Below are 25,527 nucleotides of genomic sequence, written 5' to 3'. Positions count from 1 at the left end.
CTTATCGAATGAGTATTAAAATTTTAAATATTTAACCGAAAAAGCGGATATTTTTATATTTACGATATGAAAAATATATAATTTTAAAATAAAATTAGTTAGTTAAAGTGAATAAAATAAAAGTTTATAATGTCTTTGATGATATTTTAAAAGATATTAATACAAAAAAAAATAATATTATTCACACGTTACAAATTACGGCACTTTGATTCACCAATATGAATAAATAAAAATTTTACAACCTAACGATTTCTAGTCAATAGGTGCCCTGCCAAGGCAAATGTTAAAATTATATAGCATCTTTTATGCTGATATTTATAGACTGAACCAGTTAGCTTGGCATCCCATGCAGACTGTTCAGACTATATTTAATATTACTGTTATATTTTCATGTCACTTGATATCACATAAAAGTTGTGTACGCTTCATGTGTAAATGGTAGCATAAATCTTGTGTCTTCCTTTCTATATCTAGCAACTTGTCTATTGGTTGATTACTCATTATGTCTAGTGCTGAGCAGTCTAATATAATTTTGAGTAATAGTTCATTATTAATAACATTTGTTGTACCACCCCTTTCTATTTCTCGTAGCATTTTGAATAATTTATCCATATATCGCTGCCTAACATCAGATAGACTTAAGCAATGTAGTAGGAAATGTTCCAAGGTTTCTTCAGATTCATTGCATAGCTTGCAATTTGGTTGAATAGCATTTTTACTAAATTTTGCCCTAGTACTTTGGAGCATGTAGGTACCAGTTACTAGCTTACATTTGAATTCTGCCTTTTTTATGTCATATTGGTTATTTCTAACACATTTCCAAATGTTATGTGGATTATAGACCGGATTTTTTTGAAGAGATAAATGTTTAAGTGTTGATTTTGTGTTACATTCTATTGTCCAAATTGAAGACCAGTATTCATTTATTGATGTTTTCAATTGTTTTTTCCACATATATTTTGATGGAGGATGTACATGTTCCATAATTTCTTCTGCTTTTGGCAATTGATATTTTTGCAAAATTTTATTTATACGACAAATAAAAGAGTTGTCAAAATTTGAACTAATTTCCAATTCCCATTCTAATATTTTACGTTCTATCGAGCTATCCAGTGCTAGCATGTTTTTGTCTAAAATCGACTCAATGGGCTCAGCTCCTATTAGTATATATACTGCTACGGATGCTGTTCTTTCTGGTAATCAGTTATACCGCATGTTGCTATTATTACCATAGAAAAACGCCCGAGACGTCCAAAAAATTAATAGGTGGTGCTCCTATCATTGGAGGGAACACTACACAGTTTTGTACACACATATGGCGACACGATTCACGATCAGAAATCCATTTTACGATATCTAAAGTTTAAAAACGAAGTGAAAAATATCGTGCGCCATGTGGGCGCTTACATTTGTCACCCTATGCGCCAGTTATGGTCGAAAAGCGCAATTGGTGCATGGCGCATGTCCTTCCCGATCACTGAGTTTGAATTCATCTCATTGTCTGATAAACTTCATGCGCATTGCTATTGAAAGATTGTTAGTTGTAAGTATGAAGCAAGTGTTGACTAGAAAGACTAGTGCACATGTAATAGTTAATATACATGTACTTCATGTACTTAATGTACAAATAGACTTTCCATGGAGCCTGTATCCCCTCATCTGGTATTTTTCCATCAAAAAAATTAATACAATGCAACTAGCGCATATATAGAGTTTTGGTGTTGAACAGAAACTGGGTGGGCCAACATCTGTCTTGCTAATCTTTTAGCTGGACCAAATTTCTCTCTGTATATCCATAACCATTATAGTTATGGAGATACATTGTACATTTGTAGTAAGTTGAAATGAAAAAAAAGTGTGTTAAAATTGTGATTTAGAGGTACAATGTATTAAACAAATCCTGATAGGAGTCGGTTGACAATTACAAATTTATTTGTACAAAATGTACATGATGTAGAATAATACTAGATCTTGTGTTGCTGATCATTTTTGCTGTCACAGTTTTAGTCTATCTACCTGCACATGTACTGTATATTGTAGTTTTCAAGCTGTACATACATGTACAAATTGTACATGTAAGCCTAAGGTTAAAATACTCAAATTGGTCAAAAATCGTCATTTTTTTTTAATTTAGGGCAATTGCTCCTGTAACTAGCATGGATAGTCTGACTACTTGCAGTTTTAGTCACTTTAACTAATCTTATAGTTACATGTATAGATCTGATTATGCTGATCATTTTTGCATTTTACAATTTCTCTCTATTTTCTATATATCATGATATATAGTTTCAGCAAAACATGCAACACAGTCATGACAGTGGGAAAAAATTATCAATCATGGGCAATTACTTTTATATGGAGTCCACTGAGTAATTATTTTGGTCATGTTGACTTATTTGCAGAATTTGTCTAGCTTATCATATTTGCCGTTCAAAGTATAAATTATATGTTTTTTTTAGCCAAAAACACAAAAATGGGTAAAAATTGTCATTGAAGTGAAATAACATGCAAGGAGCATGAGGAGTTCAATGACTGATGATTTCAGTCATGTTGAATTATTTGTAGGTCTTATATTTGCTGAAAATATCAAAGGCAATGACTCCTTTAAGCGGTCAATTGATGATTTATGTTAAGTTGAATTATTTGTACATCTCATTTTATTACAGTTTATCTCTTTCTATTGTCATGATTGTAAATTCTTTAAAAAAAAATATGCAAAAACGGGTACATTCATCTTTCAAAAGCAATAACTCCTGCAAGGGATCAATTTACAATATACATGTACATTGTAGGCCATGTTGATATATACATGTATTATAGATCTTTTATACTATTAATCATTTTTACTTATAAAAAATACCTCTGCTAAAGTTTCTGCAAAAAAATCCTTGTCAGTATCGTTCTCAATATACATGTAACTGCTTTCGTTTTTGATAAACAGTTTACATGAAAAGCTTATTAAATACAGCAGTTTTACACCCTCTTAGGAATTAGGGGCCAAAAAGGGACCCAAAAACAAGCATTTTCAAGTTTCAGGACAATAACTTGTGTATAAGTATTTTGATTGCTCTGAAATTGTACCACAATGTTCAATACCACAAATAGAAGGTTGGGATTCATTTTTGGGGGTAATTGCCCAAACCGTTTAGGAATAAGGGACCAAAATGGGTCTAAAACAAGCATTGTTATAGTTTTCAGACAATAACTTGTGTTCAAGTGTATGGATGTCTCTTAAATTGTACCACATTTTTACAAAAAGAAAATTTCTCCAAATATTATTTTTTTTGGAGGGAGGGGGGTAAAAAAAAAAATTTTTTTTGGGGGTGGTCATTTTTTGTTCCCTCAAGATTTTAGAAATTGTCAATTTTCCAAAGAAATATTGGGGGTACAATTTATTTTGCTAGTTCTTTGTATATAGTCTGAAAACAGATTTACTAAGCATTGTGCAACAGCACAGTGTATTGCACAACAGCAAGAAATCTTCAATTGAATATAAATTCAAATCATATAACCAATTTCAAGTTCTTTGACTATTATTCTGTGTCAGAAACCTATAATGTGTCAAATATTTAATTACAATCCAAATTCAGACCTGTATCAAGCTTGAATATTGTGTCCATTTTTGCCCCAACTGTTCAGGGTTGGACCTCTGCGGTCGTATCCAGCTGCGCTCGGCGAAGCAGTTTATTTTTTTTATTGTCACAAACTGTTTGAAGACAATGAAGTACATTGTATTTGAAAGTGGATTGGATGTTACTCTGTCACGATGTCCCCATTAAAGATGGCAATATATACATGTGTACTAATAACTACGGGGGTGTTTGTTGCACTACGCATGATGGTGATGGTCTCACACTAAACTGGAATCCGCTTTGTATTTACGCTACGCTCAAAGTGTAGTAGTCAGCCAGAACCAGCTAAGTCTCACACGGTCGGTATACATTTTACTTTGTGTCATCATCGAGGCAAATCACCACCTAAGATAACCTCATTTTGGTTTCGACGACACAAATTTTGAAACTTTCTGAATATGTTTTTAACAACTGTCCATGTACAGATTTCTCCCTCTGCCTCGGAGATGAAATCCACAACGTGAAACAATATATCTCCTAGAGTTTCCTACAGATCAATATACTACAACGCTAAGTCCTTAATGGTTATTTCTTTATTGATACTGTGACACATTTAATCTTCGATCTTTTCCTATAACGATGCCTAAAACATTAAGGAAACGGCGATTGACTGAAAGGTCACGTTTTAAAGGTAATTTTAGAATGACTAACATCTGGGACCAATATATCTTAATAATAATCATGTATTCGTCTAAGTTAACATATATTTGGCATAGCAGCATTACTTGAATGACAGCTATATTACAACATATTGATATACATGTATGCTTAATTCTGATGCTCTTAACCAAATTTGCTTATCAAATTTTTCAATTATCAGTTTGAAGGTAGTTCGATGCTATTGATAGTAAATTTGATTCGAACTTAAATGTATTTTTGACGCTTTAGATATTAATCTCATTCACTGACACGCAAACCTCCACTAATTTGAGAAAATATCGATCATTTCTAGAAGATGTCATTATTGAAATGCCTGGAATCTCCTATAAGCCGTACAAGTGCTTTAGATCCATCATATCAACCGTCTCCCTTCATACTGCAAAGCTAGAAAGCAGCTTACGGCATGGTGAACGCCATTTTATTACAATTATATAAGCTTAATATCTTTGGGTAAAAAGAAGAATATCACTATGGGAAGACTTCTAATTGTATCTGCAGTTTCTGAACCGAAAATCACTGGCGTTGTACCTGGTATGGCTGGTACAGTATTGATGCTTACTTCTTTTTGGGGCTACTGTAATAGAAAAAAGTGGCGGAAGAAACTATGAGTCGAAGAGAAACACTACATAGAAAATCAAAGACTGAGCATACCAAAAACCAATAATTACTAATAGATGTATACAAAATTAAGAATTCATGAACCTAAGTTTCATTACATGAAATCTAATACCCCTTTTCAATACTTTAGCCAGCTGACTATATATATATATAGCTATATTTAAATAAGTAACAAGTAAATACATGTATGATGCGGTAATTTGGGTAGAAACTAGCATCGTATTATTTATTCTATTTCCCACAGCTATAAAAAGGGTTCAAGTTGTTTTCACCCAGTGATACACGCAAGAAGTTATAGCAAAAATGCTAACCTTGCACGTCGATTTATGATACAAAACAGATTTATTGATGACGTGAAATCAATACGTAAAGGCTCTGGATAGCTTTACTAGATTGTCTATAAAACTGCTACAAACGAGTTTGAGAATTGTTCCGTTTAATGGCGGATATTGTCATCATCATCTATAATACCTGATCGTATAATCCGTCACATTTCCAGGATTCACGTCTTCCGTCGTCTTGGCAGTAATGTTGTCGTAATTGATAAGAAATGACTGAAATTTCTGTACATACAGCCATTGCGATCAATAGCAGATTCCTTTGCTCTTTATACTTTAACACGAGTAAAAACATTTAGACTTCCCATGTAAATTGACTCTCAGAGTTTTAATTATAATGTGTGTTCTTTATGAACAGCATGTTAGAAAATGCTGTGAGTGCCTAATAGTAATACTGTATACATTTATACTCATGCATCACCACAGGCTATTTAAGGGCCGTGCTCCGCTTTTAATGTTTAGCACCCCTTGAATTTCGAACAGTTTCTCTGCATTAACATTAAATTTTGAGATACTAGTACATGTATAATTTGAGATTAGTTTTGAAAATAATGCTTGATCTGGCAGTATTATTTTGAAAGATTATAATTAAGTTTTTTTTATTTTGTTATCATAAAATTGCGATACATGTTTTTATACGCAAATACAATATGTTTAAAGAGAATCGCAAAAGGTATTCAAATTATAAAGTAACGGTTTAAATAATCATTTTAAAAGCTCCATCCTTGATTTTTTTCTTTGGTGATCCCTAGCTAGTATACCACTAAACTTGCGAATCTAACAGCAAAAAAAGCGCCTCTTTCGTATTATATAAATACAAATACAAATTATTTATTAGAAAAGATTAAACGTAATTCAACCACTCAAAAGATAAAAAATATGATGATATAGAGAGTAACTTTATATCGACAACCCACAGATTGATTTGTCAGTAACAGGTATGACAGCCTCCTGCATGGATACGATTATTATTTGAACAACAACAGTGTGAGGCATATTTCCTCATTCCTTAATCCATGCACGTTGAAGTTCAGTCTGAGGGATAACACGGGCTCTTGGCTTCATCTTAATTTTAGTGTTGCATGGGCCCGGAAGGTAAGGATCCGGTCTCAAGGTACAAATGTACGTGGGCTCTAGGATCCGAGGTAACTATATGGACCCTATCAGTCAGTGTCCCAGGTTGCTTTGGACGATTTTGTGAACTGCGCCCAAATCTATCTCAGATGTACAAGTGCTCTTTGGATGCTTAGCCACATGAAGGCTTCGACAAAGGAATAACTCGAATTCCGGAACAGTTTGTCAATAGTGCTGTGCCGACCTTTTTTTGGCCACTAGTCGGCTAGAAAGTCGCGCGCGTAACATGCCTAAAACTTGGTTCCCGTGATTAATAGCTAGTATCTAGAAGGAAATTTTGTTAAAATTTTGTTCCATTTTTACCGTATTTTACTTATAAATGGACTTAGTTTTTCTTCCAGTTAACATTACATACAGTGTGCAGTTTAAGTTTTTAAAACATTTATTAGATTCATTAACTATCCTGGATTTTTACAAAACTTGGACAGAAGCTACTTACAATCAAAAGATAGTATAGAGAGGAATATTTTTATTAATTTTTTCCTCATTTTTGTTGAGCCTGCGATTAACAGCAAAAAGTAGGCGAGACACTGGGTTCCGCGGAACCCTTACGAATTTTTGTTTAGTATCTTTAAAAACTATAATCTATAGACAAAGACTGTCAAGCAAATATGATAAGTGAAAATAAGATTTTTGGCACAAACAGTTACCATCCAGCCTTATATTCTAGTTGCATTATATCAATTTTATGCAATTATGACACTTAAACAATACAGACTCCTTGGTGCTCTAGATTATTTTCTTGAGAAGCCCCTATTTGAGGCTATTCACTCTGCTGCGTAAGAATCTAGAAATAAGTAGGCGAAAACAGGAACACAGTTGTTTCACAAAGGAATGGCTTATTGCTGTTGATAAGTTGATTTGATTTCTTTAAAAAAGAAATGCAATCGTGAACCTAAATGTCTATTTGGTATATAAGATTGGATAATTGTTATATCATATGCCTGGTTTTACCTAATTTTTATATAAGATGTAGAAAAACTGACATGGTTTCTTAATGAATCTTCTGTTCAATATTGGGCATAATTTTCTTGTTAAAGAAATCATTTATCTCTCTCCCATGGGAGTCCCATCCCTCACTCTTCCGGTAGATAACATCACAACATGCTAAATAGGAGGCAACCACTGTATGTTCCATTCTGAGATGCTGTTTTGAAAATTAGAGGTAGCTTTCTGGCTAAAGTCGACATGTAAATATCAAAACAGTTTTTGTTTTGAAGAGGTTTAAAGAAATGAATCATGATTATTTGTTTTTGTAGCAAGTTTGAAAAAAGTCCAAAATCCTAAGCTATTTTCTTATTTGTTAATCCCGTACAAAAACCGTTCTTGAAAACTATTAAACTGGTTTGAATGGTTTGGTCATTGGCTATCATATTTAAGATATGCTTGATCTCAATTTATTTATACCCAAGGCAACAAACTCCAATCAGACTTTTAGAGTAGAAACAATTTGAAACCTCAACTTTATACTTAGATTAGTTAACGTTTGTTCAAATAAATCTCACTTTTTCATTTTATAACTTGTCATTTTGTTAATTAGCCAAATATTATGAAGTTGTTGATTTTTTTTATACGATTGTGTGACAGACAGAGGAAAGCAGGAATAACAGTGCCAATTCAGTATAGCTCATGTCCAGTACGCAATTTAAAAATCCTGTTTTTTGCAATCGCATGTCCGTTAAATACGGATATTGATTTTAAGAAAAATAATTTGTTACTAAGATGTGCTATTTTTTTTGGTTATGAATACAAACGTTTTTGTATCGCCTAATTTGTAAAGATATCGTCATATTGTATTGCCAAAAACGCTCTAGGCCTCCTTGTTGTTAAGGATGAGGGATCGATAAATACCCTGCCACGTCCGGTCTGTGTTTTTGTTTGATGCTTTTCTGCGTTGTATCGATCTGATGAGTGAAGCCTTTTTCAACTGATTTTTATAGTTTGTTCTTATAGTGTTCTGTTACACCACTGTCCCAGAATAGGGTCTCAAACATCCCCGCCACATTCTTTATGTGCCTGTCCCAAGTCAGGAGCCTGTAGTTCAGTGGTTGTCGTTGGTTCATGTCTGTCATATTTGTTTTTTTTTGTAAATTGTTTTGTTATAAATTAGGACTTTAGTTTTCTCAATTGAATTGTCTAATATTTTTCATGTCGGGGCCTTTTATAGCCGACTATACGGTATGGGTTTTGGGTAAAGATGGCATGAGATGCAATCAAAATCTTCCAAGGTTTATCACTACCTTTGAGATACACAAAATGTAGTGCATTGATCATTACATTCTATAAATTCTATCCATGAACATTTCCAGAAATTTATCAATGAAATTTATGCTCAGATGTTCAAGTCACAAAATAATGTTATACTTGTCTAAAAAATTACATAACTTGTGCAAGGTGCAGGAATCTAATATCTTTTCTAAAAATATCAATGATGTCATTGTTAAAGTCATCTTTAAAAATTGGAGTTATCTTCCTTTGTGCAGAATTGTAGTTGAATCAACTACAACCAATGCTTTTTACAATGCAATATTTAATTTTACTTCCCACAGATAAATTAAAGCCATCTTTATCCTTCTGTGCTTACAAGCACTTTGATTCTCATTGTTGAAGGACGTACGTTTGCCTATAATTGCTTACATCACATCTTTTTAACATTGGTGGATAGTTGTCTCATTGGCAATCATACCACATCTCCTTATTTTTATATAGATCCTCTAAATTCGTTTATGAATACAAATTGCCTCAACTCTTTGAAAACAAATTGACGGAAATCTCAGAAACTTGCACTGATTCTTCTTTAGGTTGGACATGCTACTTTAACTTTTAGTCTGATATGTAGTGTATGTGTTGGGTGGGGGTCAAATACCACAAAGAATATCACTCAGTGTGTTTGAAAATCGTTCATATTAATAGAATTATTCTAAGGACTTAAACGCATGATCATTTATGGACTGTTTCGATATTTTCTGCATTTAACACACCTAAAAGGTGCTTTGAAAATTTTGTCTCAATTTCCAGGGTTAATTTGCATTTTTTATAAGATTAAGTATGTTTTTTATATATAAAAAGAGGGGAAGATGTGTTATGATTGCCAATGAGACAACTCTCCACCAGAGACCAAATGACGTAGAAATGAAGTTAGCTATATGTCACAGTACGGCTTTCAAAAATGAGCAAACACATACCCTATAGTAAGCTATATAAGGCTGCAAAATGACAAATATGCGTGAACCCCTCAGGGAAAGAAATGTAATCAGTTGTCAATGAACATTCAAGTCAAGTTGTTTAAATCAACAGATTTTTTTGTGAAAAGGAGATATTTTGTTAGATATGATAATTCTTTTGTAAAGCAAGACATTTGTTAATACGTTGGATTTTTTTTAACAAAGTGTGACTAATTCTTTCAACCTGTCTTAAAGTTTTGAATAATAATACACCTGTGTAAACATAATTAAGGTTTACAAAATCACACGTTTCAACTCTATACCTCGATATGCTTTCAAACAATATTGAATGCATTGTGTTGGACAAAAGTCTCAAATTTTGAAAATGTTTTTTTTTCCAATCATTGCATCTATATTTATTGTGGAAATATTACTCCAAAAGGACTCTTGCTTAAACGATTCTTCAGTCAATGTCTTTATTCACGCCGACGTCATGGACGTCATTGATTTAAAACTCTGGTCTGAAATTATGAAATTTAATTTTTTTGTCAATCAATTTTCTTTGTTTTTTCCTCTTGAATAAAAAAATCACCCATAATATTCCCGTAATATTGGACGCTATTACATGTATGTAACAGTCAACAGATGCGTCATAGGTAAACAGGTTCACAGAGTTTGTCCAGACTAATGGTTTTTGTCGAGCCTTCGACTTTAGTCGAAAAAGCGAGACATAGCGATCCTACATTCCGTCGGCGTCGTCGTCGTCGTCGTCGTCGTCGTAGTCGTCGGCGGCGTCCACAAATATTCACTCTGTGGTTAAAGTTTTTGAAATTTTAATAACTTTCTTAGACTATCCTGGATTTCTACCAAACTTGGACAGAAGCTTGTTTATGATCACAAGGTAGTATCCAGAAGTATATTTTGTAAAAATAAAATTCCATTTTTTCCGTATTTTACTTATAAATGGACTTAGTTTTTCTGCCGGGAAATATTACATTCACTCTGTGGTTAAAGTTTTTAAAATTTTAATAACTTTCTTAAACTATCCTGGATTTCTACCGAACTTGGAAAGAAGCTTGTTTATGATCATAAGATAGTATCCAGAAGTAAATTTTGTAAAAAAATAAATCAATTTTTTCCTTATTTTACTTTTAAATGGACTTAGATTTTCTGCCAGGAAACAACACATTCACTCTGTGGTTAAAGTTTTTAAAATTTTAATAACTTTCTTATACTATTTTGGATTTGTAACAAACTTGGACAGTAGCTTGTTTATGATCAAAAGCTAGTATCTAGAAGGAAATTTTGTAAAAAAATAAATCCATTTTTTCCGTATTTTACTTTTAAATGGACTTAGATTTTCTGCCAGGAAACAACACATTCACTCTGTGGTTAAAATTGTTAAAATTTTAATAACTTTCTTATACTATTTTGGATTTGTACCAAACTTGGACAGAAGCTTGTTTATGATCAAAAGCTAGTATCTAGAAGGAAATTTTGTAAAAAAATAAATCCATTTTTTCCGTATTTTACTTTTAAATGGACTTAAATTTTCTGCCAGGAAACAACACATTCACTCTGTGGTTAAAGTTGTTAAAATTTTAATAACTTTCTTATACTATTTTGGATTTGTACCAAACTTGGACAGAAGCTTGTTTATGATCAAAAGCTAGTATCTAGAAGGAAATTTTGTTTTCTTCCAGTTAACATTACATTCAGTCTGCAGTTAAAGTTTTTAAAGATTTATTAGATTCGTAAACTAATCTTGATTTTTACCAAACTTGGACAGAAGCTTCTTACAATCAAAAGATAGTATCAAGTGGAATATTTTTATTGATTTACTTTGTCATTTTTGTTGAGCCTGCAATTAACAGAAAAAGTAGGCGAGACACTGGGTTCCGCGGAACCCTTACGAATTTTATAATAGCATATTCATTTTTAGTTGCCTCATTAGTACTTTCGTAACGCATTTGCATGCATACTCTTTAGAGATCTTGATGTCTGCATATTTACTTATCCTAAATAGTCGATACATTGGTATTGTAAAGAATACAACGATCTTTTTTTCTTTTTCTCAAATCACTAGTCATAAAAACTAAAAACTTGAATATATATTAAATATATACCTTTTCGGTTCGTGTTGTTCAGTCTTTTTTTTCTATGTTGTGTATTGTGTTTAGTCTTTTTCGTTTTTTTTTTGCCATGACGTTGTCAGTTTTTTTGCCATGACGTTGTCAGTTAATTTTAAACTTATAAGTTTGAATGTCCCTTTGATATCTTTCGCCTCTCTTTTCTATACAATTCCTTGATTCTATAATGACAACAATAAGAATAAAGAAACAAAAAGATAACATCTAGAAAAGTAAAACAAAAACAAAACTGGTTATGGTCCCTATAAATCTAGTAAGGGAAATGGTCTCCCTTCTCTCTAATCCTGCCTCTGATGAAGTCAAGTGCCCCCATGGTTATACTTCTCATGGTCTCGATTAGGGTTCAGGTCTGAACTTCTTTATGGTTTTTAATCTCATTGGTCAGCATTGTTCTCTGTTCTTTTGTCCATGACGGCTTCTCGTTCCTTAGTAACTCCATGCCCGCAAACTGCACTTCTGGAGCAACACCATGATATACAAACGATCCTTTAAATTCACTAGTTTTTTTATTTCCACTTTTTTCACAATTCATGAACAAACAACCCAAATCTATTAGACCGTCATTGATCAGGTTTCAACTGTATGTAAATATACGTGACTGTAGCATCCATTTGTTCAAACATTTTTTACACATATTGATTTGTGCAATGATAGATCTATAGCGAATTATATTACATTTCTACGACTGACATTCTCCAAGCATATCTAGAGTTATACAACAGTAATACCAAACATTATATATACCTTTCTTAATATTTAGTCGAGCAATGTTAGATCTGTATATTTGTAGTAGCAAAATGTTCTACTTTCCTCGGGGGTGTTTGACCTATGCTTCGATGAAATCGTTGCACTCGCGGATCGGCCTTCACACATTAAAAATACTTGATCTGGTGGTTCGGGGTGTATTCGGGTAATCCGATGAAGAATGTTAGTCGTAGACCTAGACTTGTCACAAATTAAGACTTCAAAATAAAATAAAAATCCATTTATACTGGTGCGACTCCTTGATATATTTTTATCATCATTAATGAGTGACAAATACGGGTGATTTAGATCTATAAGGCATATCATTTGCATGCCACAATATATCATAAACTGTTTACAACCCTAAATGGAACCGACGTGGAAAGAATCACTGGACTTGATCACGGATCATCATGGGTACTCCACTATAACCAGCATGATTCATTACGGTTCATAGGTGATTGAAACTGGGCATCTACGTATTCTTCATAAATAGTAGTACCTATTGATCAATAGTACCTGACTTCCTCGGTTAAATTCCGCCTCCAGTAGCTTACTGATTATACATGTATTTATATTTAAATGATAACTTTGAATAGTACAGAATTCCCTGCGTTTGAATACCGTTTTACCTTGATACGCTAACAGCGAAAAAAAAAAATAAACAAATATACAAAATTGGAGTAAAACCGTTAAGGTCATTGATATTTATACATCCAAACTTCCTAGTTAATTTTTATTTTCGTATTTTTATTCTCATGCAGTTTAGATGAAAGTATCTGAGTCGGTCATTGTTGGACGTTTCGTCCCCAAGGCTATCGACATGAAATATCATTCATCATATTGATGCGGTAACTTTCTGTTAAAATCGTTTAAAACACAAAGGTTTTTTGTATCCCAGACATATATCATTAGCAGGCCTTTTATATGGAGCTACATATATGGTTAATGCATAGACTCTTTACATGTCCAACTCCGAACGTTCCCTTCTTTGGGGGCACCGGCCCCCTTTTTCAAAATCCTGGATCCGCATCTAATTAGATGGTTTTACTCAGATTTTCATTTTGAACAACTTTTTGGGGAGTTTCGAGTTTTCAATGGTCGTAATTGATTTCGTGTTCCAACTGCTTCGGTTCGAGGGATATAACACTGATTAGTCTTGTATAGACGAAACATGTATATGTCGAACTAAATTCTAATCTGGTGTCTTTTATGTGTTTTACATGTTTGTACAATATTGAGATTGGAAACTTTATCATCTTGTGTAAATGCACCGACAAATACATGGATAAATCCCTCTTTGGACACAAATCCACCATTCAATCGACTTATATATATATATATATCATTTGTTCGTTTATTGTCATTTTTTGGTGATGTTGTACCCTTTTAGACTGGTTATATATTATATTTTGTAGTGTACTGTATCATATTTATATGATCCATCGCCCCGTAAGATTTATCGTTGGCTATTATTCAGTCATTTTATATATCATGTATATATATATGTTTATTCAAAATTTGCAGTAGTGTATACGTAGTCTTTTTGCATTTATTAATTAACAAAGAAGCCAAATAGGATCTTCTAGCTAATTATAGAAATGTGCAATGTACACGTATAATTTGTGAATTATAATACAAGGCTTGGACATAATTTTTCAAGAATTGTAATTTTCTTTTCAGGATTTACAGCACCATCTCCAAGGAACGTGGATTATTCATCAGATGAATATGCTTACATAGGATCTTCAAGAATTTTAGGAGGGAAGCCATCATCCCCAATATCTATTCAAAAGGCAGCATCAACACAAACTCCGGGACAAATGAAAATGACCCGTAATAGAAGTGCAGATTCAGCTCAACGGAGTAGAACATATCATTCCGATATGGGAAAACAAGAGCTTTCAACTTCATATCAAGAATCAAAGTATGTCCCCCCTTCAATCCATACAATGTCAAGGGTAGGGATTCCTTTATCAGCATCTACCTCATCTACTTCAGATAGGACCAAGTTTATAGACACTGATGGTCAACATATATCTCGCTCAACGTCAAGATTCAAAGATCTTCAACTTTCTAGGAAGCCATTACAAATACCTTACAGTGAGTTCGAATTTTATCGTCCAGATTTAAGGAGGCGATTAGAATTGTCGAAGAAAACGGGTCAAGATGGAATTCTTAGTATTCATATTCTCTCAGGACAAGGGCTAAAATCAACAAAAATGACTCTAAGGGATTTATATTGTGTTGTATCTATAGATTCTGTGAATAAAGCACGAACAATGATCAGAACTGGTGCTGTAAATTTCGATTGGGATGAGGCTTTCGATGTTGAACTTGAAGATTCTAAAGAAGTGTCATTTCTTATTTACAATTGGGATCCTAATTTTAAACACAGACTTTGCTTTCATGGCACCGTTTTACTTCCATCAATACTCGAAAATGGAAAGAAAAAATGCATAGCATTAAAAATGGAACCAAAGGGCTTGTTATATACCACCTTATTATATCATGAACCATCAGTTTCCTTGCAGCGACTACCATCTATGCGGAAAAATGGTGTATTTGGGAAAGATTTAGAAACTGTGACCAAACAAGAGGGTCAGAATGTACCTATGGTAATTAGAAAGTGCATTGAAGAAGTGGAGAAACGTGGACTTGATGTAGTGGGGATATACAGGCTGTGTGCTTCAGCTAGAAGAAAAGCCCAATTAAGAGAAGCTTTTGAGAAGAATGCTCAAGCTGTTGATCTTTCTCCAGAAAATGTATCAGACATACATGTGGTTACAGGTAAGTTTTATAATTTTAGAATATTTATGAATTACAGTTAAAAAGACAAAAAAACACCCGACACATGCTACATTGTATACATGTTCCAATACTTAAACCAACAAAAGAAAGGAGAAAGCTTAATTTAGTAGATTCAATATCCAAACGTACATTTTAAGACCAATTGATTTACATGTACATATGTATAGATTCAATATCCAAACGTACATTTTAAGACCAATTGATTTACATGTACATATGTATAGTGATTATGTGAGGATACTTGAATATAGTGATTGTGCGATAATTTTGGAACATTCTAAAAAGTTAAATTCATAGTCGAGCACTGAGTAACAGTTGAATTAACTGTCTTCATCAGGGTAAACATAGCATGTACTTTTTTTGTTCCTCAGATATAAATAAGGTAGTTTAAACAAAATAAGGAGTTGTAATGTTGGTCATGTTAACAGTGCTTTGATTTTTAACTTTTAATGATGTCATTTACAGTTCCTTATCTGTAAAAAGTTGTGGTAAAAAATAACTATAAAATTCCGTCTTAATCAATTATATTTTGGTATTTAACCAATTGTGTTAAAGTCAGATTGTTGGAAGACATGCCTTTTCATTGGTACTCATCTTTTTTTGCAGCAAATTTTTATAATCGGTTTTACTAATCTGATTATTTGTTTTACAGGTGTTTTGAAAGACTACCTCCGTGAATTGCCTGAACCACTTTTCACTAACGCTTTATATCAGATGTTACTTGATGCTCTCAGCGTCCGGTTGCCAAGTGACCCAGATGGAAGTGCCAAATTAATGCTGAGCATTTTAGAGTGCCTTCCAAAAGCCAACCAGGTATATAGATGTTGTTACATACATAACCCGATATGACATAAAGGCGATATTTATGTTGCCTATGTTTTTGTAGAAATGTGTTCTATTTCATCTATTTTGGTATCCATGTCAACATAGTAGTTGAGACAAACTGAAAAGAAAATGTTTCAGGGGGTCATATCATGACAACAAAGTTAAAGTGGCTTCATGCAAAAGCCCTTTTAAAAGATATTTGCGAAATAGAATATTTTCAAATGACTTTGATAAACATGTGTGTCCATATAAACAACAAATCTTACATATATCAGTATTTACCAGGTTCTTCCATATATTGTCTTGTCGGTATATTAAAACATCCTTTTGCCTTTTTTATGATCAATTTTCAATAAGATGTTTCTTAATGTTGTTATACATTTATTTGAATATAGGTATTTTCATTAATATCTAAAAGACCAGTAAGGATGTTTCACATATACCAGCCATTTAAAACAAAATTTGTATGATTTTATATTTCATTTAATAAACGAGATAAGTTGGATTATTCGCTTACTATTATACCGCAATCCCCAACCCCAGTTTCCCCCCCCCCCCCCCCCCCCCCCAAAAAAAAATTGATTAATAAAATTTAAATGTTGCAGTTGAATTTTATGTTTTCTTATTGCAAGCTGTCTAATGCTAGCCTGTCTGATAATATTTTACTAACATTAGTTATGCATAATGATGGTCGTCAGAAGGAATAAACAAATAGAACAAATGCACAGTAAACTTTCCAGTCATATTATTGTATAAAAGTCTAAATCAAATCGCCAGTTACATGATGCATAGAACCTAACATTTTACGGGATGGTGGGTGCACTTAAAAATTGATTCAGTTTAATTTATTATATTAATATACAAAAATAACAAATAATAAAGATCAAAGATCAAAAGAAGAGATAGCAGTTCATAGTCTTGTTATTGCAATGCCGTATTGATTATATTTATTAATATTGCAAATTTATTTTACAATCTTCGTTGAAGCAAGTTACAAATCTCTTGTGATATATCTCAGAAAATTATTTAATTGTACTTGTATAAAGAACAGAAATACTTATCTTCACCAGTATATACGAATCAGTTCTATTCTATATTGAAATAAATGGTACCAATTTTACTGCACTAGATTCACATTTTGACAATAAATGTCTCATCAGTGATGCCTCGGGCCAAAATATTTGAAAATCCAAAACTTATTTAAGGACAAAGAGCTTATAGACCGAAAACAGCGAAAAGGACAAAAAGTATAGCCAAAGCCGGGTATATTTAAAATATTTTACAAAAATTTTAAACTGTAAATTTTAATATATTTAAATGATTTTCAAATAAATTTGACATTCTGTCATCTGCTTGATGATTCCATTAAGGAATTGACCATTTATCTTTTGTTGGGACATGGGATTATTTTTTTTTGGAGAAACTATTTTATCAACTTTAATAAATAATTTTTTTTAAAGTGAATTACAGAAATAAGAAAATCAAGTTTAAGACAAAAGTTGTTTTAATTTTTTACTAATTTTTTTCAAAACAAAGGATTTTTTCATTTTCTTTTTTAAACATTTTTTTCTTAAGAAATTTAGAATCAAAGGATTTATTTGAAAGAAACCATGCCCCCGCAAAGTTATGCATATTGATGCATATGTTGATTTGAACGATATATAAATATTTTTTGTTGGTTACACAGATATAACCTTTTATAACCAGTATTTGTATTCCATATTCAATTAATTTCAGCCAAAACAAAGTTAGTCAATCCAATTCCAATATTCTACTTTTCTCAAAAGCATGCAAGGAATTTTTTTCAGTTTACAGCTTTACCTTGATTATGCACCATGTTCACCATAAAAGTCTTATAAACACTATTTCGCATTTAATTTTTTTTCAGTATGGCAATACAAAGTAAATGATTAGCTTTTGAATTTTCAGAATACAAATAATTAAAGTATATTACATGTAGTTCCTATTGAATTTTATTGGCATTTTGCCTTTTTTGTCGAGCCTGGGAAATTAATTTTGTGAAAGCGAGACAAATTCATCCTAGATTCCGTCCGCGGCGTCAACATTTAAGTTCAGTCTGTGGTTAAAGTTTTTTTGGATATGAATAACTGTCAAACCTACAAAACCTGGATTTAGATGAAATTTTGAAAGAAGCTTGTTTATGACCAAAATACAGTATCCAGAGCAAACTTTTGAAAATGTTAATTTTCATTTTTGTGTATTTTACTGGAAAATGGACTTAATTTTTTTACAGTTAACATTCAAATTCAGTCTAAGGTTAAAGTTTTTCAGTCATCAATAACTTTGTCAAAATTTCATGGAATTTGATGAAATTTGGACAGAAGCTTGTTTATGACCAAAATACTGTATCCAGAGCAAAATTTTGAAAATATTATTTTCATTTTGCCGTATTTTACTGATAAATGGACTTAGTTGTTTTTTTACATTTAACAAATAGATACAGTCTGGGGTAAAAAGTTAAATCACAAAAATACTGAACTCCGAGGAAAATCCAAAACAGAAAGTCCCTAATCAAATGGCAAAATCAAAACCACAAACACATCAAACGAATGGACAACAATGTAAAAGTTTGTTACACATCAAATACTTTGTCAAACCTTCATACAATTTTATGAAACTTTTTGATAATTAAGAGATAATGTCTGAAGCACACTTTTGAAAATATATTTTCATTTTCAGTATTTTTCTGATAGATGGACTTTTTTTACAATTAACAATTACTGACAGTCTGGGATTAAATTTTTTTTTGACATGATAAGTTTGTTTACCTTCATGGATTGTTATGAAACTTGGACAGAAGCTAATCTTTAAGACAAAGAAATAGCATCTAAAGAGAAAGTTTTGAATCTTTTTTAACATTCTGTATTTTACTGATAAATGGACTCACTTTTTAAATCAACATTACACTTTTACACTGACAGCAGCCATCGTAGGCGAGACACAGGGTTCCGCGGAACCCCTTACAAATGTTAGGTGCAACACAGCTTTCAACACTATTTCAGTTTCTTTTTAAGTCTGAGGAAATTAGAGTGCCACGGTTAAACTACTAAACTGAAGTAAAAACCCAACAACTTGTGTAATATATTAGTAATGGTTAATCTAGTTCACCTTGTATTTTTTTGGCAGATGACTGGAACAAGTCATAAACCCAACACTAGTACTTCAGGGTAGGCTGAAGTAGTCTGTACAGACAACACCAATACCACTTAAATTCTTTCTTTCTACACTTTGTTGATTTTAAAATACCGGAATGCCTGATAATTTGTAGTCTTTTATAGCCATGATTCACTCTGGGCACACCAGCTTCCTCCACCAATAAAAACTAACTGCCACCAAATAGTGCTGAAAGTGGTGTTAAATACCAATCAATCTGTCAATCAATTTATTGCCATGATTCATGATTTGAACCTCAGGTGAATCTTATGTTCTCTCATATTCTGAAATCTATACCAAGGGGAGTAAATGTTGCAAAATATTTATTTTTTTTACAGTCAAGACCTCTCAACAGCTTATTTTAGCTTAAATTTTAAGAGTAGAGAGTAACATCGAAATTGAAATTTTTATTTTTTGTCTCCCTTTAAGTTTTTTTTATTCTATTTCAGGAGACAATGGCTGCGGTGCTTAATCATTTAAAGAAGGTTGCCAGTAATGCAGACAAAAATAAAATGAACATTGTCAATTTGGCAATATGTTTTGGTCCGGTGCTTCTTTGTCCATCACCAGTGTCATCAGGTGGTACATCATTAGATTTCAAAAAACACATCGAGGTGCTTAAATATTTGCTGGAAATTTGGCCAGTAAATTATGGTAGGTTTATGATGTAAAGAATTACTTTGGATAGGGATCACTTTAAAACAGCATTTTTTTTTTAAAATTTCAAACAAAAGACAAGATTCAACCGGTAGGTGAAAGTCTACTTCTTCTAATTCAATTTTATGGTGCTTTATATAGTACTCCAAAGTAGTGTTTCGGTACTTGTATAATTTAGCTGATACATTCTCATTTTAAATATCAAATTTATAAATTATGTTATTATAGTAAACTAATCTTGCAAACTCCCCTGACAAATCTGAATTTGAATGAAATCTGCTGTCCTTATTTTTAGTCCTTTTTTGGCACACTGACGTCTGTATTATATCTTTGTATAACACACATGCTTATGTATTACATGGACAAGCTTTCCAACATCCAACTACTTACTAGTTAATGTATTCAACAAATGGTAAATTTTATAAATTTCTATTCATTTTGCTAATACATTTGTTAGTTTAGAAGTTCACTAAATTACTAATCATGTAATCAAGACTCCTGTTAAATAAGCAACTCTTTGTAATTCTAGTATTTTTATACGCCCGTTTACGGGACGTATTATGGTATACCATTGTCCGTCCGTCTGTCCGTCCGTCCGTCGTCAACATGTCGGACATTAATTCAAAAACACTTTAACCAATATGCATGAAACTTTGGTGAATTGTTCATATCTATTGACCTGAGCTCCCTTTCGTTTTTTATAAATTTCGGATTTACCGTTTTCGAGTTTTGGGGTTTTATTCATTAAAAAAGGGGTGATTTTCCAGTTTTCAGACAATAACTCAAAAAATATATCACCAATTTGCATGAAACTTTTATGAATTGTTCATATCTATTGACGTGAGCTCCCTTTCGTTTTTTATAAATTTCTGATTTACTGTTTTTGAGTTTTGGGGTTTTATTCATTAAAAAAGGGGGGATTTTCCAGTTTTCAGACAATAACTCAAAAACAATTTCACCAATTTGCAAGAAACTTTGGTGAATTGTTTATTTCTATCGACATGAGCTCCCTTTTGATCTTTATGAATTTCAGATAATACGTTTCCGATTTATGGGGTTTTATTCATTACAAAAAGGGGGATTTTCCAATTTTCAGACAATAACTCAAAAATGCTTTCAGCATTTTTTTTTATGAAACTTTTATAAATTGTTTATATCTATTTTTGTAAGCTCCCTTTTGATTTTTATAAATTTTTGATTTTGCGTTTCCAAGTTATAAGATTTTATTTGTTTATAGTCTGACAACAGATTTACTAAGTATTGCGCAACAGCACAGTGTATTGCACAACAGCAAGAAATCTTTCATATAACCAATTTCAAGTTCTTTGACTACATTTATTCAGAAACCTATAATATATCAAATATTTAATTACAATCCAAATTCAGACCTGTATCAAGCTTGAATATTGTGTCCATTTTTGCCCCAACTGTTTAGGGTTGGACCTCTGCGGGCGTATCCAGCTGCGCTCAGCGAAGCAGTTTATTAATAAATCTATACTCGCTAACAAAAGGAATTGAATAGTTATATTTCTTCATGTATTAGGCAAATGTGTTTTTATCAAAGTGATGGTACATTTGTAACTGTATACAGACTAATTGGCTTCTTGTCTGTTCACCTTATTATAAACATTAAACTATCAGATATCAGATCCAGAAAAAAATAGATAGGAATGATACTTTTTGAAGGAATAAAAATGTGTTGTTCCTTTGAAATGGATAAAAGAGACATTGTGTAATTTTTTTGTGTTTAAATTCTTGACACAAAATCCCAACAAGCACTAGACAGACCAAAGCAAAGGAAGATAATTTGTTGTAAATGTTGTTCATCTCAAAGTCACAGTGAGCCTTCAGCACAGATCAATGGCTCACATCTCCCTGTGTATTGATCTTTTTGTATATTTCTGTATAAATGATCCATACTTATTCTTTTTCAGAAATGGTGAAGGTGTCTAGTCAGTCATCAATCAAGAAACATTGTTCATGATAATAGTTTTACCTAGGGCTTTTTACAAATATATATTTCATCTATCTTATTCATGTTAAGTAGATTTTAAGAATATTTCTATTAACTTTGTATTTATATGCTATGATAGGTTATCATTTGAAAGAACAAATATTTTAGGGACATTATTAAAGTTATAAATTATGTGACCAAGTATCATGTACTGTTATTTTATAATTGAATATGTTTTTTTTTGCATTTTCAAAGAAACACTTCAATTGAAGGTGAACACTTTTTTATTATTTTTATTAGCAATGAAACATTTAAACTCGAAGGGAATAAAAAATCAAGAAATGCAGTCTGATAAAAATTAACATTGTTATAGACAAAACTCATCAAAGACATTTTTAAACTCAAGAAACATTTCGTTTCAACTTCTCAATCTACCTAAAATCCTTATCAAGGTTATAGTTTTGATGTCTTTACTTTGTACTCAATAGCTTTGAAATTATTGCAAGTAAACTTGGATTACTTTTAACATTTTGTAAACACCAAACAGACCTATTAGGATTTCGTTTTTTAGCTCACCTGGCCCGAAGGGCCAAGTGAGCTTTTCTCATCACTTGGCGTCCGTCGTCCGTCGTCCGGCGTCGTCCGGCGTCGTCCGGCGTCGTCCGTCGTCGTCCGTCGTCGGCGTTAACTTTTTACATTTTGAACTTCTTCTAGAGAACCACTGAATGGAATGAAACCAAACATGGCATGAATGTTCCTTATGAGGTGCTGACCAAGTGTTGTTACTTTGTAGCCGATCCATCATCCAAGATGGCCGCCAGCGGGGGACTTAGTTTAACATAGGACCCTATGGGAAATGCATACAAATGACTTCTTTTAGAGAACCACTGAATGGAATGAAACCAAACATGGCATGAATGTTCCTTATGAGGTGCTGACCAAGTGTTGTTACTTTGTAGCCGATCCATCATCCAAGATGGCCGCCAGCGGGGGACTTAGTTTAACATAGGACCCTATGGGAAATACATACAAATGTCTTCTTTTAGAGAACCACTGAATGGAATGGAACCAAACATGGCATGAATGTTTCTTATGAGATGCTGACCAAGTGTTGTTACTTTGCAGTCGGTCCATCATCCAAGATGGCCGACAGCAGGGGACTTAGTTTAACAAAGGACCTATGGGAAATACATACAAATGTCTTCTTTTAGAGAACCACTGAATGGAATGAAACCAAACATGGCATGAATGTTCCTTATGAGGTGCTCACCAAGTGTTGTTACTTTGTAGCCGATCCATCATCCAAGATGGCCACCAGCTGGGGACTTAGTTTAACATAGGACCCTATGGGAAATGCATACAAATGACTTCTTTTAGAGAACCACTGAATGGAATGAAACCAAACATGGCATGAATGTTCCTTATGAGGTGCTGACCAAGTGTTGTTACTTTGTAGCCGATCCATCATCCAAGATGGCCGCCAGCGGGGGACTTAGTTTAACATAGGACCCTATGGGAAATACATAAAAATGTCTTCTTTTAGAGAACCACTGAATGGAATGGAACCAAACATGGCATGAATGTTCCTTATGAGGTGCTCACCAAGTGTTGTTACTTTGTAGCCGATCCATCATCCAAGATGGCCGCCAGCTGGGGACTTAGTTTAACATAGGACCCTATGGGAAATACATACAAATGTCTTCTTTTAGAGAACCACTGAATGGAATGAAACCAAACATGGCATGAATGTTCCTTATGAGGTGCTGACCAAGTGTTGTTACTTTGTAGCCGATCCATCATCCAAGATGGCCGCCAGCGGGGGACTTAGTTTAACATAGGACCCTATGGGAAATACATAAAAATGTCTTCTTTTAGAGAACCACTGAATGGAATGGAACCAAACATGGCATGAATGTTCCTTATGAGATGCTGACCAAGTGTTGTTACTTTGCAGGCGGTCCATCATCCAAGATGGCCGCCAGCGGGGGACTTAGTTTAACGTAGGACCCTATGGGAAATACATACAAATGTCTTCTTTTAGAGAACCACTGAATGGAATGAAACCAAACATGGCATGAATGTTCCTTATGAGGTTCTGACCAAGTGTTGTTACTTTGTAGCCGATCCATCATCCAAGATGGCTGCCAGCGGGGGACTTAGTTTAACATAGGACCCTATGGGAAATACATACAAATGTCTTCTTTTAGAGAACCACTGAATGGAATGAAACCAAACATGGCATGAATGTTCCTTATGAGGTGCTGACCAAGTGTTGTTACTTTGTAGCCGATCCATCATCCAAGATGGCCGCCAGCGGGGGACTTAGTTTAACATAGGACCCTATGGGAAATACATAAAAATGTCTTCTTTTAGAGAACCACTGAATGGAATGGAACCAAACATGGCATGAATGTTCCTTATGAGGTGCTGACCAAGTGTTGTTACTTTGTAGCCGATCCATCATCCAAGATGGCCGCCAGCGGGGGACTTAGTTTAACATAGGACCCTATGGGAAATACATACAAATGTCTTCTTTTAGAGAACCACTGAATGGAATGGAACCAAACATGGCATGAATGTTTCTTATGAGATGCTGACCAAGTGTTGTTACTTTGCAGTCGGTCCATCATCCAAGATGGCCGACAGCAGGGGACTTAGTTTAACAAAGGACCTATGGGAAATACATACAAATGTCTTCTTTTAGAGAACCACTGAATGGAATGAAACCAAACATGGCATGAATGTTCCTTATGAGGTGCTCACCAAGTGTTGTTACTTTGTAGCCGATCCATCATCCAAGATGGCCACCAGCTGGGGACTTAGTTTAACATAGGACCCTATGGGAAATGCATACAAATGACTTCTTTTAGAGAACCACTGAATGGAATGAAACCAAACATGGCATGAATGTTCCTTATGAGGTGCTGACCAAGTGTTGTTACTTTGTAGCCGATCCATCATCCAAGATGGCCGCCAGCGGGGGACTTAGTTTAACATAGGACCCTATGGGAAATACATAAAAATGTCTTCTTTTAGAGAACCACTGAATGGAATGGAACCAAACATGGCATGAATGTTCCTTATGAGGTGCTCACCAAGTGTTGTTACTTTGTAGCCGATCCATCATCCAAGATGGCCGCCAGCTGGGGACTTAGTTTAACATAGGACCCTATGGGAAATACATACAAATGTCTTCTTTTAGAGAACCACTGAATGGAATGAAACCAAACATGGCATGAATGTTCCTTATGAGGTGCTGACCAAGTGTTGTTACTTTGTAGCCGATCCATCATCCAAGATGGCCGCCAGCGGGGGACTTAGTTTAACATAGGACCCTATGGGAAATACATAAAAATGTCTTCTTTTAGAGAACCACTGAATGGAATGGAACCAAACATGGCATGAATGTTCCTTATGAGATGCTGACCAAGTGTTGTTACTTTGCAGGCGGTCCATCATCCAAGATGGCCGCCAGCGGGGGACTTAGTTTAACGTAGGACCCTATGGGAAATACATACAAATGTCTTCTTTTAGAGAACCACTGAATGGAATGAAACCAAACATGGCATGAATGTTCCTTATGAGGTTCTGACCAAGTGTTGTTACTTTGTAGCCGATCCATCATCCAAGATGGCTGCCAGCGGGGGACTTAGTTTAACATAGGAC

At 33.6% G+C, this 25,527-nt stretch overlaps 1 protein-coding gene across 2 annotated transcripts in view; it reads left to right on the top strand.

Moving 5' to 3' along the window:
• LOC127698276 (rho GTPase-activating protein 100F-like) overlaps positions 1-22,433 on the top strand; it is a 38,819-nt gene extending 16,386 nt beyond the window's left edge. For both annotated transcript variants that reach the window (XM_052201779.1, XM_052201704.1), the window contains exons 3-6: positions 14,124-15,230; positions 15,904-16,064; positions 19,700-19,904; positions 21,842-22,433. In XM_052201779.1, the coding sequence (XP_052057739.1) occupies positions 14,124-15,230; positions 15,904-16,064; positions 19,700-19,904; positions 21,842-21,891 (1,523 nt within the window). In that variant the 3' untranslated portion in view covers positions 21,892-22,433. The remainder of the gene's footprint in view (positions 1-14,123; positions 15,231-15,903; positions 16,065-19,699; positions 19,905-21,841) is intronic.
• Positions 22,434-25,527: the final 3,094 nt, after the last annotated feature.

The sequence above is a fragment of the Mytilus californianus genome, unplaced genomic scaffold, assembly GCF_021869535.1.
Source record: "Mytilus californianus isolate M0D057914Y unplaced genomic scaffold, xbMytCali1.0.p SCAF_1, whole genome shotgun sequence".
NCBI lineage: Eukaryota > Metazoa > Mollusca > Bivalvia > Mytilida > Mytilidae > Mytilus > Mytilus californianus.
The sequence above is the reverse complement of the archived record's forward strand: the minus strand, read 5'-3'. Positions and strand labels throughout refer to the sequence as shown.